Source organism: Tenrec ecaudatus, chromosome X (assembly GCF_050624435.1).
Source record: "Tenrec ecaudatus isolate mTenEca1 chromosome X, mTenEca1.hap1, whole genome shotgun sequence".
Lineage (NCBI taxonomy): Eukaryota > Metazoa > Chordata > Mammalia > Afrosoricida > Tenrecidae > Tenrec > Tenrec ecaudatus.
In genome coordinates this window covers 3,465,779-3,481,878 of record NC_134548.1, presented here as the reverse complement: position 1 = coordinate 3,481,878, position 16,100 = coordinate 3,465,779, and the positions used below count along the sequence as shown (strand labels likewise).

At 44.6% G+C, this 16,100-nt stretch overlaps 1 protein-coding gene across 1 annotated transcript in view; it reads left to right on the top strand.

Annotated features, from left to right (window-relative positions):
• LOC142434483 (allergen Bos d 2-like) overlaps positions 1–14,542 on the top strand; it is a 30,836-nt gene extending 16,294 nt beyond the window's left edge. The window contains exons 5-10 of the mRNA XM_075539191.1: positions 7,987–8,126; positions 10,606–10,691; positions 11,983–12,093; positions 12,767–12,868; positions 13,065–13,134; positions 14,385–14,542. Coding sequence (XP_075395306.1) covers positions 7,987–8,126; positions 10,606–10,691; positions 11,983–12,093; positions 12,767–12,868; positions 13,065–13,120 — 495 coding nt within the window. The 3' untranslated portion in view covers positions 13,121–13,134; positions 14,385–14,542. The remainder of the gene's footprint in view (positions 1–7,986; positions 8,127–10,605; positions 10,692–11,982; positions 12,094–12,766; positions 12,869–13,064; positions 13,135–14,384) is intronic.
• Positions 14,543–16,100: the final 1,558 nt, after the last annotated feature.

Below are 16,100 nucleotides of genomic sequence, written 5' to 3'. Positions count from 1 at the left end.
CAATTTCCCATACATAGCTTTCTCATGGCCTCACCCACATCACCTTTCTTTCCATGTATCATAGTAACCTGTATGTAGTAAAATGCTGACTCCTATCGACTTTAATCAGAAAGGGAAGAACTACATCCTGGAAAATATGAAACCATCCTGACACAAGGACTCCTAAGTGCCTCACAAGCCTGTGAAAGGTAGACATTGAATAAAGGAGGCCAAAGAAGAAGGGATTTATTTGAATAGTAGTGTTGTCAAAGAATATTACAAGTAACATTGATTGAGAAGAGGACACAGATCTGAGTTGGGAGTAGGGCCAGAGCGTACTCTAGTTAGAAGGATGGTGAGATCTTGTCTCATATACTCTGGACTTTTTGCCGGGAGGGACAAGTCCCTGGAGAAGGGCATCAGGCTTGGTGAAGTAGAGGGGCTGTGAAGGAGAGGAAGACCCCGACAAGCTGAATCCTCACTGGCTGTAACAATAGGCTAAGACACGGGAACAATGTGAGGAGGGTGCAGGAGGGCCCATGTTTGTTGTTCCGGTGCAGGGAGTTGCTATGGATTGTCACCTTCTCAATGCCATGTTCCAGGAACAACAGCTTGTGTCCCCAGTGGTTATCACACCATCCCTGAAGCGCTGTATTCCCTTGTTGATCTAAATGGAGGAGGCTTTGGATGTGACTTTTATTTTTTTCTTTCTAAACCGTTTTGTAGGATGTGAATGCAGATATCATATCATTCCACAGTTTAATCACATCAGGCAGTATTGTACAATTAATACTACGGTCAGTTTTAAGACATTCTTTGTCTTCTGGAGCTCCTTGACATCAGGTGCCTTTTACCAACCCCCTTTCCTCCCCCTTCTGTACACCGCCCGCCCCAGACACCTGTATCCTGCTTGCTTTCCCTGTAGTCCTCCAATGCTGCGTATCATATACTGAACATCAGAGAAACACATACCACAAATTTAAGAGGGTCAGCCCCAATGACTCAACACATCTGTTGTAAACCCCAAAATGAACAAAGAAATATAGTAAATGAAAATAACTAGATCAGTCCCAGTTGGATCATAGTGGGGATCAACTGACAAGGTTTTAGCCATGCCAGTCAGGCTTATCATTCGCATTACCTGTACTCATCTTCCCAAAGCACTTTGTTTGGTAACCAGGATCTTCACATCCCTCTGTTCTGGATCATGAGAAATAACTGGAGCTTCATCTCAATGGCATTGCCCACCCCCTTCCTGAGTTAGGACATCGCTGACATAAGTCACAAAACGTTTTCTTCCTGCCCGAGAAGGGGTGACTGCACTGAGCGCTTACAACATCTAACTACAGCCTAATATTATATATTAGATATTTTTATCAAGAGCATGCTACCTCTTCCACCCTCCTGTGATTATGTCTCTTATTTCTGGAGGGTCTTTATGCAGCAAAGAGATTGTGGGTGCCTGTATTCTTTTTACTTGGTTTCCAACAGCTAACTAAATCCTAATTTTACTATAATTTAAGTATTTTCGATTAACAGCAAGCTACCTCTTTCATGCTTCTGTAGTAATGTCTCTTAGTTCTTTGGAATATGTATGCATCAAGACCTTGAGTGTGCTTTTATGAACTTTTTGTCTGTTCAGATTGTTCTTGAGAATGTACCCAGTAGATCATATGCCAACCGCACAAATTTATAACCCACTGAGCGACAATGACGCTGTTCTTCAAGTTGTGGAGCCAGTCTCACTCTCGTCCCCTGAGCTGTTCCTCCCCCATTTGCACCCATTCACGGCCTCATCAATTCCTGGTCTCCTTCTAGTTCACTGTGACCCATGTTACCTCAAAAGCATTCGGCCTACACCAGGAGGCTCTTAAAAAATTTCTATAACTAAATTAATAGAATAAGAAACCAAACCAAGGTATTCTGTGGAGAGAGCAAAGTGATTTACTAGCTATCGAACACTACACATTTGGTGGCTTGGATGACAATCCTCACAAGGCAACAACACTTTGCCCCTCTGCTTAGAATTTCTTCTTCCTTCTATTTTTTGCTGAATGCTTGACCATCTAGAATGTGTCATTGGTTATTTGGTCTCTGTCTCTTTAGAAAAGAGTGACGTGGCATCCTTTAGTACCCCTTAAATTTAAACTGTGCACGAAAACCAATAGAATCATTGAGAAGAAATACAACTCCTTAGTTCCACAAGTTTTTGTAGAAGGTAGAAACATATTGAACCAATCGCATGACCAAAGACCTACATCTGAAATAAAGAGGGGCAAATTAATTGCAGCTATCTAGCCAGTTCTGACTCATAGCCACGTACGACAGCAAAAATGTCCATTTGGGTTTCTGAGTGTGTCAGCCTTTATGGAAGAAGAAAACCAACGGGTTCCTCATTCATAGTTCGACTTAAACATAGAATAAAAATTCAAAAGTTATAAAATACACGCCACTGAAACTTGCTCACTGGAGAGCTTTCCAAGTTGACTAGGGAATTGTAGACCTACTTTCCAGAAAACTGGGAAAGAAAGTCTTAAGTAAAGTGAACACAGTTGACATCAAACATTTCCTGGTATTCACGTTGACTTGAGTAAATACCTTCGGGACATTATGGAGGGAAGCTTCAGGGAGCTGAGAGGCACATCTGAGGACGCAGACAGGACCATACATGTTTGTATCCTAATGATGAATGATAGGAGAGTAGAACTGTGCCCCCATTGAGTTTTCTTGGTGAAATCGTGATAGTAGATGTGAGGGTGTGGGATTCCCTGGAGCCTAGTTCCATGAGTCAACAAGATGGCCATATGAATTACACTCATCTGTCCATTAAATCATAACTGCAAACACTGATGTTCCCTTTGAGACAAATATCTTCAGGGTGTTTACCTAATGGGGGATACACATAGATATGCATAATGTCTCGGGAGACCATCTGGTCTCCAAGTCCTGTAAATTCCTCTCAATCTTTAGACAAGGGGTGACTTTAGGTCTTTGTTTCCAGCTTTCTCCCTGACTACCTTCTTTGTCCTTTCTCTCCCTCCACCCCTTGCCTCCTCCTCTTCTTCCCCTCCTCCTGAACCTCTCTTATTTGTCTCTTGCTCACAATATGGAGAGAACTACCAGGCTACTGTGAGTCTCACTGGAAGCATAGCAGACAATGGACCTTGTTGTCTCCTTTATAAACATGTTTTTTTCAGGTGTCATTGGGTCAGTTGGGACTCCTAGGGAGCTGATGCACAACAGAGCGTAATACTTCCCAGTCCTGCCCTGTCAGACACTTGTTCTTATTCCTGAGCCATTGTTGCAGCCACTGTGTCATTCCATTTCATCAAGGGCCTTCCTCCTTTCTCGCTTCCCCTGCCCGTCACCCAGCATGATGTCCTTCTCCAGGGACTGGTCTCTCCTGATCACTGATCACTACTCTGCAATGTCTCGCCTCCAGGGAGCAGTATGTCTGCTCTTCTTCCGAGATAGATTTCTTTGTTATTTCGACAGTCTTTGGTGCTTCAATATTGTTGATCAATACCATTATCTAATGTATTATCTCCTTTTCCTTTGGTCTTCCTTATTCAATATCCAACTTATACATGTATTTAAGGTGACTGAAAATACTACGTCTTGTGCTGTAAGGCTAACAATCTACTTTTGACAATTCACTGCCTTAACAACTCCACAGTTACCTTGTGTGCCGCACACCTAGTGTCACACCTGAATCAGTTGATTCAAAGGCCACGTGAGCAGCAGCAAAGTGTGAAAAGTTGTTTGGTTGTATTTTGAAGACAATGACAATGATTCTGTAACGTCATCCCAATCAAGGCAACTATTGCTCTAATTTATACACCAACCTCAAAGGTTGCTCCAGAAGAAGTTGAAGAACTCCATCAACATCCTCAAACACAAATTGACCAAAAAAGCAATCAAAATGCATTGATAATTAAAAGTGACTGGAATGCAAACATTCAAAACAAAGAAGAAGGAACAGTAGTTGGGAAATATGGACCAGGTGTTAGGAACTAAACCGAAGATTGCATAATAGAATTTTGGAAGTGTGATGGCTTGTTCATCACAAATACCTTCTTTTAACCACAGGAATGAACACTATACACATGGAGTTCTCTTGATGGAATGCACACAAACCACACTATGCGAAGAGACAACGCAGAATCTCAGCATCAGCAGCTGAAACCTGGCCAGAATCTGCCAGTAGACATGACCACCAAGGACTCAAATGCAAGTTCAGGCTGAAGGTGAAGAGAATTTAAACATATCTAGGAGAGCCATAACGCAACCTTAAGTCTGTCCCACCTTGAATATCAAGAACGAACCAAGAAGAGATTTACTGCACTGGAAGAAAATGCCATCAGGCCTGCTGAGCCATGGAAGGACATCAAAAACCTCATGCGCGAATAAAGAGAAAGGTCACTAAAATAAACAAGGAAGAAAATACCAGGGGGCATGTCAGAAGAGACTCTAAACGTTGATTTTAAGAATGCATTAGCCACGCAGATGGAGGAAATGATGACGTCATACAATGAAAGCAAACATTTAAAAGGGAAGTTTGAAAGGACAATGGAAAATATTTTACAGCAATGTGCAAGATCTAAGGTTAGAAATCCAAAGGGGAAGGACACACTCATCCTAAAAGAAAGTGAAAGAAAACAAGAGAAATTTCAAGATTTGATTTATAAGTAAATCATTAAATGGTGCAAGAAACATCAAAGAAGATGGCTAAGATACATAAAATCACTGTACCACAAAAATAAAAATTTATCCTTTACCTAGTATTTCCAGCCGGTGCACAGGAATAGGAATTAATGGAATTGAAGGAGGAAGTTCAAGCTACCCTGAAAGCATCAGGCAAAACACAGGCTCCAGGAGTGGGCAGAGCACCGACTGAAATGTTTCAACATGTTAATAAAGCTCTGAAAGTACATACTTGTCTCTGGAAGGAAATTTGGGAGGCAGCAACCTGGCCAACTGACGGGAAGACATCCAATATTGTACACATCCTCGAGAAAGGTGACCCAACCGAATGCTCACACTGTACAACGGTGTCATTGAGGGCAAAGGCATGTACAATGTTGCTGAAGATCATCCAACAATGGTCACAGCACTGCACTGACAGGGGAGCTGCCTCTGGATTCACAAGAGGGTGTGAAACTAGAGATACCATTGCGGGTGCCAAATGGACCTTGGGTCAAAGTTGACAACACCAGAAAGATGTCTACAGGTGTCTCATTGACTATGCAAAGGCATTCAACAGCGTGAACCCTAACAAATTTGGGTTATACTTGAAAAGGGGAATTTCTCAACCCTTTCTTGGGCTCAGGAAGTCATGCACACAGATCAAGGGCAAGCTGCTGGCTTGACATTCAGGAAAGATGTGTGTCTGCGTTGTATCCCTTCAGCCTATTTCTCAATATGCATGTTGGCAAATAACCAGAGAAGCAATATTATATGAGCATGAGGCATCTGGATTGAAGAAAAGTTTATGAACAAGCTGACTTCCTCAGAGTGAGCAGGAGTGGAAATATTTGCTTATGAAGGTCAAGGCCTGCGTCCTTCACTGCAGATTACAGTTCAGTGTCAAGAAGGCCCAAATCCTCACAGCTGCACCCGTAGGTGACATCGTGATAAATGTAGATCAAAACTGAATTTCTGAATGACTGTCTTGCTTGGATCCACAATGAATGGCTTGGAAGCAGCGGCATGAGATGAATAGACTTAATGCATCAGGTGTATCTGCTACACAAGGTGTGGAGGAGCAAAGATGTGACACTGGGGAGTCAAGTGCACCTGACCCAGGCCATGCGTACATTAGAATCGTGTTGCTTGAAAGTACCACAGACTTCCAGGGGATAGACAAGTTTGTCTTCTTGCAAGAAGTCAGGCCACAGGGCTCCATAAGACGGGGATGGCAAGAATTCATGTTACGGATTTTGACAAGTTATCACGGGACTAATAATCGGAGATGGATAGCATGTTTGGCAAAGTAGAGGGCAGAGAAAGACGGGAAGGATAAGATGAATTGACATAGTGTGTGAACAATGGATCACACGAAGGAATAATTGTGTGAATAGCAGAGGACCCCATGCTGCTCCCTGCTATTATGCAGATCGCTGTGGGTCAGAACCGACTGAGGGCCACTAACAACATCAGTATGAGAATGCATTGTGTGCATAGTCACAGGAACAAATGTAATAATTATTCCAGTCGATGATTAACTCTTGTCTGGAAGCCAGAGAAACACGAGGGACTCATGTCTCCATATGAAGCCATGTTGTAGGAGCTTTACACAGGGAAGACATCTCTGGTTCTCCATGATTGGCTCGGAGGAGACACTGAGAAGACAAGTGCAGGATCTCCTTCCCACTACAGAGGTCAGACACACAGACAACACCCTGAATCCCACAGAGGGACGCCAAGACGATGACCACCAGCAAGTCCCTCACTGGCTTTGAGGCAAAAGTGACTCCAAAGACCAGGGTTTTCATCCTCAGAGTTGGCACTTCGATCACTTGCTATCTGTCAGGATTCATGGCACAGACATGGATGCCCTTCCACAGGAAACATTTTGGGGAAAGATCTGGGCTAAACGTTTGTTGTTGTTGTTTTGTTTTTGTTTAGAGAGGTCGAGTAGAAAGAATGGGTTGCATGCAGCCTAGATATCCTTAAAGAATTGCCCACCAAGGTGCTTTCTGTTGATCTTTCAAGAAGATGTCTTAGGGAACCTCATGGCAAATAGCTGAGAGGTAAAAGCTGAGAGGCAGAGCAGAGCTAGGACTCAGCCAGGAATGTGAAGTTGAGCAAGGTTTTATTGAGGGAGGGAAAGAACTCCCCCGAGGGAAGGGAGAGCAGAGAAAGGGGACAGGAACATCTTGAGCCACTGTAGGGGTTAGGTCAGGGAAATCGTGCCTGGTGGTGAGACAGTGGGACATATCAAGGGCGTGAGCCAAGGACATATGTACAAATAAGGACAAGGAGACCTTCTGGTGCAGGGTCTGGGTCAGGATTTGGTATGTGAGTAAACCACCTTGTTTTCCTGCAAACACGCTTCCTGGATTGCTGAGGGAAGGGCTGTACAGACCAGCCCGTAGGGATAAGCCCCTTGGAATGCTGGGGCAGGGACTGCACAATTCAGTCTTATCTTTCAGGAGAGCTGGGGAAAGGGGATGTGTGGTCCAGACCCAGCCCAAACAATAGCCACAAGGAAACGCAAGAGGTATAAAAGGCGACAGGAACACAGAACATCTCCAGCAGGTTACCTTCTACCGGCTTCTTAGACAGGAAAGTGACCAACACCGGCAAGATGAAGATTCTACTCCTGATGCTGGGACTTGCCCTCACCTGTGCTGCCGTGGACCCTCTGCCTAAAGAAAAGCTCTTAATGGTAATAAGGACAGCCTGGCACAGGTGGTTCTTCTTTTATGCAGGTGCAGGTCGTCTTGAGGGATTGTATTGGTGTTTCCACATCTATGCGCCGGGATCGTCATCTGTAACCCCCACCCCCAAAGCATGATCCTTCGATTTATTGATAAGTTTCTAGGACCAGTCCCCACGAGAGAATGCTGTGGACACCCTGATGTCTTGCTCTGCAGAACTGCTCCATAGGGTTTGCATGGCTGGTTTTTCCAGCAGGAGGTACCTGGGACTTTCTGGTGGGGTGTCTCCTTCTGGGCAGAGTCTGTCTCTCTGGTTTGAGAGGAGTGCTGAAGCACGGACACCATCAGGAGCATCATGCTGCGTGTCTACTTTCTCCCTCTGTACTTCACATGAGGTAACACAGTGGATGTGAACTGAAGGCAGTGTGTGATGACACAGTGTAAACAGTTACAGGAATTTCTCACTTTCATTTCCTCCCTTGGCGCTGTGCTTGTTGTCACTGCTTTTACAAGGTTTCTATATTCAACACATGCAGTTTTCCTCTAATGCAAGCGATGGCTGCAGATGATATTTATGAAAATGAGAGTCGCGGGCTAACATTTCTTACCGATATGTTTCTTTTAGATCAAAGGAAATTATAACCTCATATACATGGCCTCTACCAACCCAAACAAGACAGTGGAAGGAGGTGAATTCGATGTTTATATGCGTGAGATCAAGTATTTTCCGGAAAGTCAACTGTTTCAGTTTGCCTTCTATTTCAAGTAAGTAATCATTTCATGGAATGAAAATGAACACAGCAATCTGGTTACCAAGGAGAATCCACCTTCCTTGTTTGCAGAGATATCTCAGGGATCTGGGTGGTGGGCTTTGGAGTCTCTTGAGTTGGAGATTTAGGAGTCAATGTCTTAGGGGACTGAGAGTCAAATGCCTCCCTTGGAATCAACTCAACCAATATTAGAGGGAGACAAAGGAACACTGCCCTCAAATCCTGACGTTTCCAATGGAATCTGTTACTTACAAGGACCAAACGTCAGGGAGCCATGCTCTCGCAACAAGCTGTGAATAGAGCATGAACCACAACATAGCCTCTCTCCTGGAAAAGTGACACCTGACTATTTTGCCTCTATGTCTGTGGATGTGTAGGGTGTTAGTGGGGGGGGCAGGTTGTCTAGAGAAATAAATCCAGGGATATGTGTCTATGAGAAAGAGCTTTAGATCAACAAGTCATCTCACACCAACAAAACACATCCCAGGCTAGTTCAACTCAGGACCACCAATAAGGTGCAAACCAGGGCCCCATCACACACATGTAGGTGCAAGGTGTGGATGCAGAAAGGTGGTGTGGACTGCAGGAGGATCAATGGCCAGTGGGTATAGAGTCACCTGCATCCAAGGTCAGTGGAGACGTGACAGGCCACTGGCAGCTCTCAGCAAACGGTGGTCTGATGGGGCCACCACTGAAGGCAGAGTCCCAGCAAACAGAAAGGTGGAGTGACGAGGAGAGAGAAATGTAGGTTCTCAGTTTGCCTTGCTTGTAAGAAATCCACACCTCTAAGGAGGCATCATCTGACTATAGCCTGATTGACAGCTGAGATTACGCTCTACAATTTCAAACATCAGCAAGTGGACATAAAATCTCACTCCCACAGGGTGGGAAGGCTTCCTTTGCCTCAAGGCTTATTGATCGCATGATTGCTATATCACATGCCTTTGGTAAGAACTCAAATCATGAAAGAAGTAGAAATAGTTTTTTGTCTTCTTTTGAATCCTAGTCCAGTTGCAGATATATAAACTGATAGTGGTATCTGAGTGGAGTTTCTGAAAGAACTGAAGATGAGGTAGAGGGAGGGCAGTGCTTTGGCAGAATGTGGCAGGCTTGTAGGATTCAAAATTCATAGCTGGGGAATCTTGGGTATGGAAGAAAGGGGACGGAATGCCTCTGGAGGAAGAACTGAATTTTCAAGTTAGGAAACAAGAAGAGGAGGAAGAACAATTCTGTACTGAACACTCTGTTATTTGAGAAAAGAAGAAATACTTGACACTCCAGTGTTCAAGAAATGTAGGCGAGTTCCAGGTAGCTACGTACAGGAAGTAGGAGGATCGTATCATAAGATGAGAGCTCTCAACAAGGAGGAGGCAGAGTGTATTCTGAAGACTATTGTCTGTCAGTGACTTGGTTTGGATTCAGGGTCTCCAGGACTCAGCAAACAGCTGTCCGTGGAAGATGGCCGACAGGGACATTGTCTGCTTCCTTCTGATCATGCTTCCTCTGTGAAGCCTTGCACAGAGAATGCATTCAACACCAACCAGAAGGTAATGTTGGGACGCTGACTGTGTAAGCAGGAAACATTGAGTGCTGACATCTAACATGAAGAGACTTAAAGGGAAAAGCTTTTTGACTTGTGCTGGGGATCTATAAAGAGCGAGTTTTTTGTGAAAAGTTTATCTTTATCTTTCTCTCAGTCTGTGTCTCTTTGTGTTAGACACACACACAGAAACTGTGAATGATGCAAGCAAAGCAGCATAGAAAACAACGTGAACAAAGGCTGTGTGACAATGAGTCAAGACAGCCATGGTTACACAGCCTGCTGAGTGTCAGGAGAACCTTCCAAGGCTGACAGTCATTCATTTTGTCTAAATTAGGGAGGTGGAGGGATAGATGGACAGGGCATCGCTTTCCTAGTCACGCTGAGAATGTACGCTTCTGACTATTTTTAACTGCTCTTACGTGTGGACGCACTTGTTTTCAACCAAATTTACAGAAGTTCGAGTTTCTTGTCAATGGTAGGAATTGCCCCTGTAAGGTCCTCATTTCAATCATGACCGATGTCTGTCCCATGTAAACGCCATCACACAGAGCACGCATCGGTGTGTCTACAGCCCAGAGAAGAGGGTGGTGCTCTCTCTGCGAAACACCGATCCATGCAGCCCCCGGTGACTCTGCTATCGGTTAGACTGGGCGGTCCTGCTGTCCTCACACAGCGGAGCGAGCCCAGCAGACGCACGCCCTGTTTGATCTCACTTTGTGTAACGCATTTCACTAAGTTGCATTTCTTTCGAAACGTAAGGTCTTTGGTACCTTCACCAAGTGACGTCTACAAATGCTCTTTTGTAGGCAGAGAGACTCTGCATGTGTTGTTAATGCACCCTGGGTCAGAAACGAAATCCTGCTCCTCCAGGTTATCTGTTAAATGGTTTTATCACAGTCACCAATTCACCTGGTCATGTTTTATGCTCTAGGTACAATGGGAAATGCCTCCCGCGGTATGCGTATGCAGACAGAAAAGAAGGCAGTTTATTCATTAAAAATTTATTCATTGGTCTTGGTAAGTACCACTGTGTTTCTGTGTTGAATTAATTGCCTCCACTTTTGACAGGAACTCTGTGCACTTGAAATCCATTGCTGCTCACCATCATGGGTGAAACCAGGTACAATCCCATGGATTTTCCAAGCACGTTAATTCGTGATGCGCAAGCAGATAAGCAACATTAAATCTTGAGGCCCTTGCAATGTTCAGTATTATCGGGAAGCAGTAAGAGCAAATGCTTCAAAGGTTTCCTTCATGTGCGATCTGGGTGGAGGGCAAGGATTTGAGACAAAGTCAAGAACTAAAGTCTACTGGATCCGGCTCGAGCAGCCATACCGCGGTCATCTTGTCACAAGCAGAGCAGATTCTCACAACAATCTGAATCCATCTCTGTCATGTAGACAGCTTACGTTGATTCACATAAGATTGAAGGGAACTAGGGGAACTCCAATCAGATCTTCTGGTACAAATCAGGTGGCTGTTGGACCGGATTGCTTCCCCTCTTTTGGTTTGATCATTTGTTTTTAATGGTCCTGAACGATATTCTGCCTTTTCCATGCCTCAGAGTCTAATTGCTTGATAATAATTGCATAACATCAGTCAAATGGAAGTAGTTATACACTATTAAATGAAATGAAATGCCCCACATGTTGCTTTCCTGATCAACTTTAACTCTCTCCTAGCTGACTCTTTATTTTTTACACATAATCTCACTCAAATCTTCAAAGTCAACTGTTATCAATCTACAGCTAAGCATGTAATCAGAAAATCAGCCCACTGCCATTTAGTCATCTCTGGCTCATAGTGGCCCTGTATAGGCTGCGTCTTTGTAAATCTTTGTAAGAGCAGAGAACCTCCTCCTTCACATAACAGTGGATGGGAGTTTGGATATCAACTTTGCCGGTGGGGTCCCATGCTCACTTAGGAGTTCCAACTTGGCTACTTAGACACTATTTGTGCATATCCCTACCTGCACACGAGGGGCTCTGAAAGCCGATGCTGGGGAATTTCCATGAGCCTCTCATTTCATTATTTTCACTAACTTTTCAAGTCCCGTCCTGTGGTGGGGGTCGTTAGGGTGCATTGAGTTAATTCTGACTCAGAGCAACACTGTGAGATACAGCAGGAAGACCCCTTGGCTTGAATGGACCTATGACCTTGAACGGGGTCCATGGCCTAGACTTCCTCCATCAGAGTCAAGGGTGGGCTCACACTGCCGGCATTCCAAAGATTCACTGAGTCCTTCGCCCTTGTCATGCCAGAACTCCTATCAGAATATCCTGTGTTCACTCATCTGTTTTCCTCCCAGGTCCGCTCTACGATGCCTTTCAACCTGTCTACGTCACAGAAGATACTATCATAGGATTGTATAGCAATGTGAATCTGCACGGAATTGCTAGCATGACGGTTGAACTTTTCAGTAAGCATCCGCTCCACCCCTCGAAAGAGGACTCCACTTCTCCCTCATCAGAGATTCTAGTCGCAACACCGGCAGGATGGGATATCACGTGATCTTTCCTTCAGAAGCACCCCACTTGAGTTTCCATCTGTCCGTGCCAACCCGTGGCGATCCACACATGCTTTCGAGTTCCACTGGGCTTCTCTTGGTTTTTAGAGGATGGTATTTGGGAAGCAGATCACCAAGCCTCTGTTGAAAATCTGCTCTGGGTACACTCCACCACCAACTTTCCTCTTAGCATCTACGTGGATTGCCCATTTGCTACACCATTGGGTCCAAAACCATAGGGTCAATGGCAACTCAAGGTCACTCTATGAGAGCCAGTTAGAATTGAGACCCTGAGGGCTTTCCAGAGTTCACGACCTTTCATCAGCAGAGCCTCAAGCCATTCCCCCAAGGTGTCCCCAGTCAACATCCCCAAGGACAACCAAAAGCAGACCCACAGCCATTGTCATGAGGTCATTCCAGCTCACAGCAGCCAGATGAGACATAGCACCTTAACCATTTACATGATTCAGGGATTGTGTCCACATGCTCCAAAGGATGTGTTCTACCTAGCCTCTGGAAGTCTGCCTCACTTATGAATTCACACTTTCTCATGGAAACTTCCTGCCCTGTATATTCCAATTTTCAGCAAGAAGCACATCTGTGACCCAGGAAGAATTTGACATCTTCTTGGATTTTGTGAGACAACAGGAGATTCTTGAGGAAAACTTGGTCTATGTCAGCGGACGAGGTAACTCAACCACATTTTTCTATGATTTCATATGTGACCTGTCAGGTACGCATAATTTCCAGTAACACATTGAACTGGTTTAAATTCTTTCTCTGTAAATCTTTTTGCTATGAACTCTAGTATTTACAGAGAATCCTTCGTCTCATTGGCATCGAATGCTGACCTCTTTCCCTCTTGTTTTCATTTTTCTTCACAGATAATTGTCCTGTTCTTTCCCCAACATTCTCAGTTCTCCAAGCGCTCTCTCCATGACATACTTTTTGCGGGTAAGTTAACGTGACCAGTGGCCAGTGTCCTTCTCATCAGTGTAAGAACCTCCCATTGGGATTTGACATGGGCCTGAGGTGCCAAGGTAGGTTAATTGTTGGGTTGCTAAGCACGGGGTTAGTGCTTGGTGAATGATATATCTTTCTGCTCCCGCAGGGAGTTAGGACCTCAGCAACCCAATCATGGAGCTTCTAGTCTGGCCTGTAGGTTCCTGTAGGCGTCAGACCCAATTGGATGACCGTGGTTTGGGCTTTAGGTTCAGTAGAAATTTTTCAGTAACTTTTTTTTTAACCTTGATTCTGGAAAACGTTGACCCCCAGATGACATTTCCCCGTCTACATTCCCATTGCCACCAATTCGACTCTGAACCGTGTGATTGTTGTTAGATACCTGTAGGTTGGCCCTGACTCACAGGGACTCTGTGTCCAGTACAACGAACACTGCCCAGTTCTTTACGGTTTTCACTTTCTTTTTTTTGGTCTGTGTTTGAGCCCATCACTTCAGTTTTGTCAGTCTTTCTGGTTGAGGGTCTACCTGTTGTTTGGTGACCCTGAATGTGAGCAAGCCGGAGGTCCTTCCCCAGGAAAGGATCTGTGCACGGGACACATCACAGCAGCCCCATAAAGGGTTTCTGGAGGGGAACAGAGTCTCTCTTTACACATCACCACTGCCGGTGTTTGGAATATCCCGACTTGCAATGAGTTCTCAGATGTCTAACTCCAGCTCTATGCCGGGTTCTGTGTATAACTTGTGGCTGTGAATTTATTCCAACTCTGGGGACCCCCGAATATAAGTAGAAATGCCTCTGCACCTCTCTTTGTCTGCCTTCCAAATGCTAAGTGCCCCATCTCTCCCTGCAGAGGGATTGGTTGCTTCAAACAACTGACATTTCAGTTCTCAGAAGACAATTTAACCCAAGTACCACTAGGCTCTCTTCTATTTTGTTTCCCTTAAAGTGTGTGTGTGTGTGTGTGTGTGTATAGTGTTTCAGTTCATGATGTTGCAGGTCAGTGAATTAGGTTCATTCCCAAGGTCATGAAGCCTGCACTTCCACCATCTCCATATCCTTGGAATCATTCCTAGTGGATATTCACCTATCTTAGAGGCAGATCTTATTAGATTCCATGTGAGAAAGTGTCCAACTCTTCTATCTAACAGATACCCAACTCTTGACAGCCAACTACCTCTGAGTCTCTTTCTAGATCAGCCTGACTAAACACCCTGCCCACTTTTTTCTCCCCTACATAAGGTACCTGCATGGACTGCCACAGGACAGGCCTCAGCTTCCCCGTGGAATCAGAGTCACCAGTAGGAAGAGCTCCCTCTGCCTTCCTCTGCAGCTCATCTTCTTCTCCTCGAAGACATGTTCCCTCCCCCGCCTCACCTTTCTCAGTGTCCCCTCCTCTCTGTGTGGTGTCCCTAGATCATTAAATTGATCAAATAAAATTATTTGCTGCATACATGGTTCCAGTGTGTCCTTGCAGAGCAGGGACTAAAGTTGAGGCTCAGTAGACATCCACATTCAATAGCATTGTCCAGGCAGGGATGTCTCTCCTGGAATGGATGGCCCGTGGGAGAAAAGGTTGGATTGGGATGGAGAGAGAATTCAGGGAACCAGCAAGCTCAGTTAGTTGAAGGGTCTATTTACTTTATGGACACGAGGCTGTATGGACACATATCTGTCCCCTAAATCTCCATAAAGCCTTGTATTCATCATGGGGCAAAAAACAAACAAAACTTTGCGTGTTGTCCATTCGGGACAGATGGCCGAAGGTTCCGCTTATTGTAATAAGATACCTTTCCTGCTAGCATGCCCTCTCTTGTATGAACTCACACAGGGAAAGGCAGTGTTTAGAGTAGGCTCAGCCATGATCCATGATGAGCCTGCAAGGCACCACCTGGCGTAGATGCACCGAGGAACCTCATGCTGAGTGAAATCAGCCAAACACGAAAGCACACATGCACGAGAGCTTCGTTATTGGAAAGAGGAATTTCCAAAGCAAAACGGACCTAATTAAAGACTTCCCTACCCAATGGAGCAGACTCTCGTGTTTGCCAAGTTCAAGAGTACCAGGGAGGGAAGATAAATCAATGGGCTCGGGGTCATGGGTGTCGCTCACTTGGGTGAAATGAGAGAGAGTAGCCCACACTACAGAGAAGAAAAAATCTGGAAGCTGGTAAGGGGTAGGCTGCTGGGAGCTTTAGGGAGTGGTTTGTGCTGTGTAATACAAAGACCGTGATCTGAAATATAAACGCCGCCTAATTTACAATAAAGAGGGAAAAAATACTAGGTGAACTATGACCATTGTCTTCCTTAATGTTTGCACTGGGCATGGAAACCAGTAGAGAACATTGTTTCCATTGAGTTTTATCAGAATAGCCGAGGAGTTTTCCCCATTAGTGGAGATATAAAATTAAAAAAAAATAGTGAGGGGGAAGAGATGTAAATAAATCAGTAGCTAGGTAGCTAGATGATAGATAATAGAGATGATAGGTAGGTAGGTAGCTAGGTAGATGATAGAGAGATAGAGATGGAAGAGAGGAAGAGAGAGGTAAGTAGATATATAGGTAGGTAAATGATTGATGGATAATTAGATGATAGATACTATTTAAATGATAGATAGATAGATAGATAGATAGATAGATAGATAGATAGATAGATAGATGATAGATAGATAGATATAGAGGAAGAAAGAGAAAGGAAATAAATGTGTGGTAGTTTTTTCTCCAAAGATCCAGGTGTGTCCTGGTACCTTGGCAGAGCAGTTCTCTCCGGACTCTTCCCTCCTGTTCACCTGGTTGCTCCGTTCCACATGAACACCCTGAAGATTTTTGCTTCAAAGGGAGCAATAGTGTCTGCAGTGAATGGTTTGTCGATTGTGTTGACTCAACACTCTAGGCTCCAGGGATTGATCCCCTGCACCCTCGGATTGGCTTCTATCAAGATTATATGCAAGGAACTAAT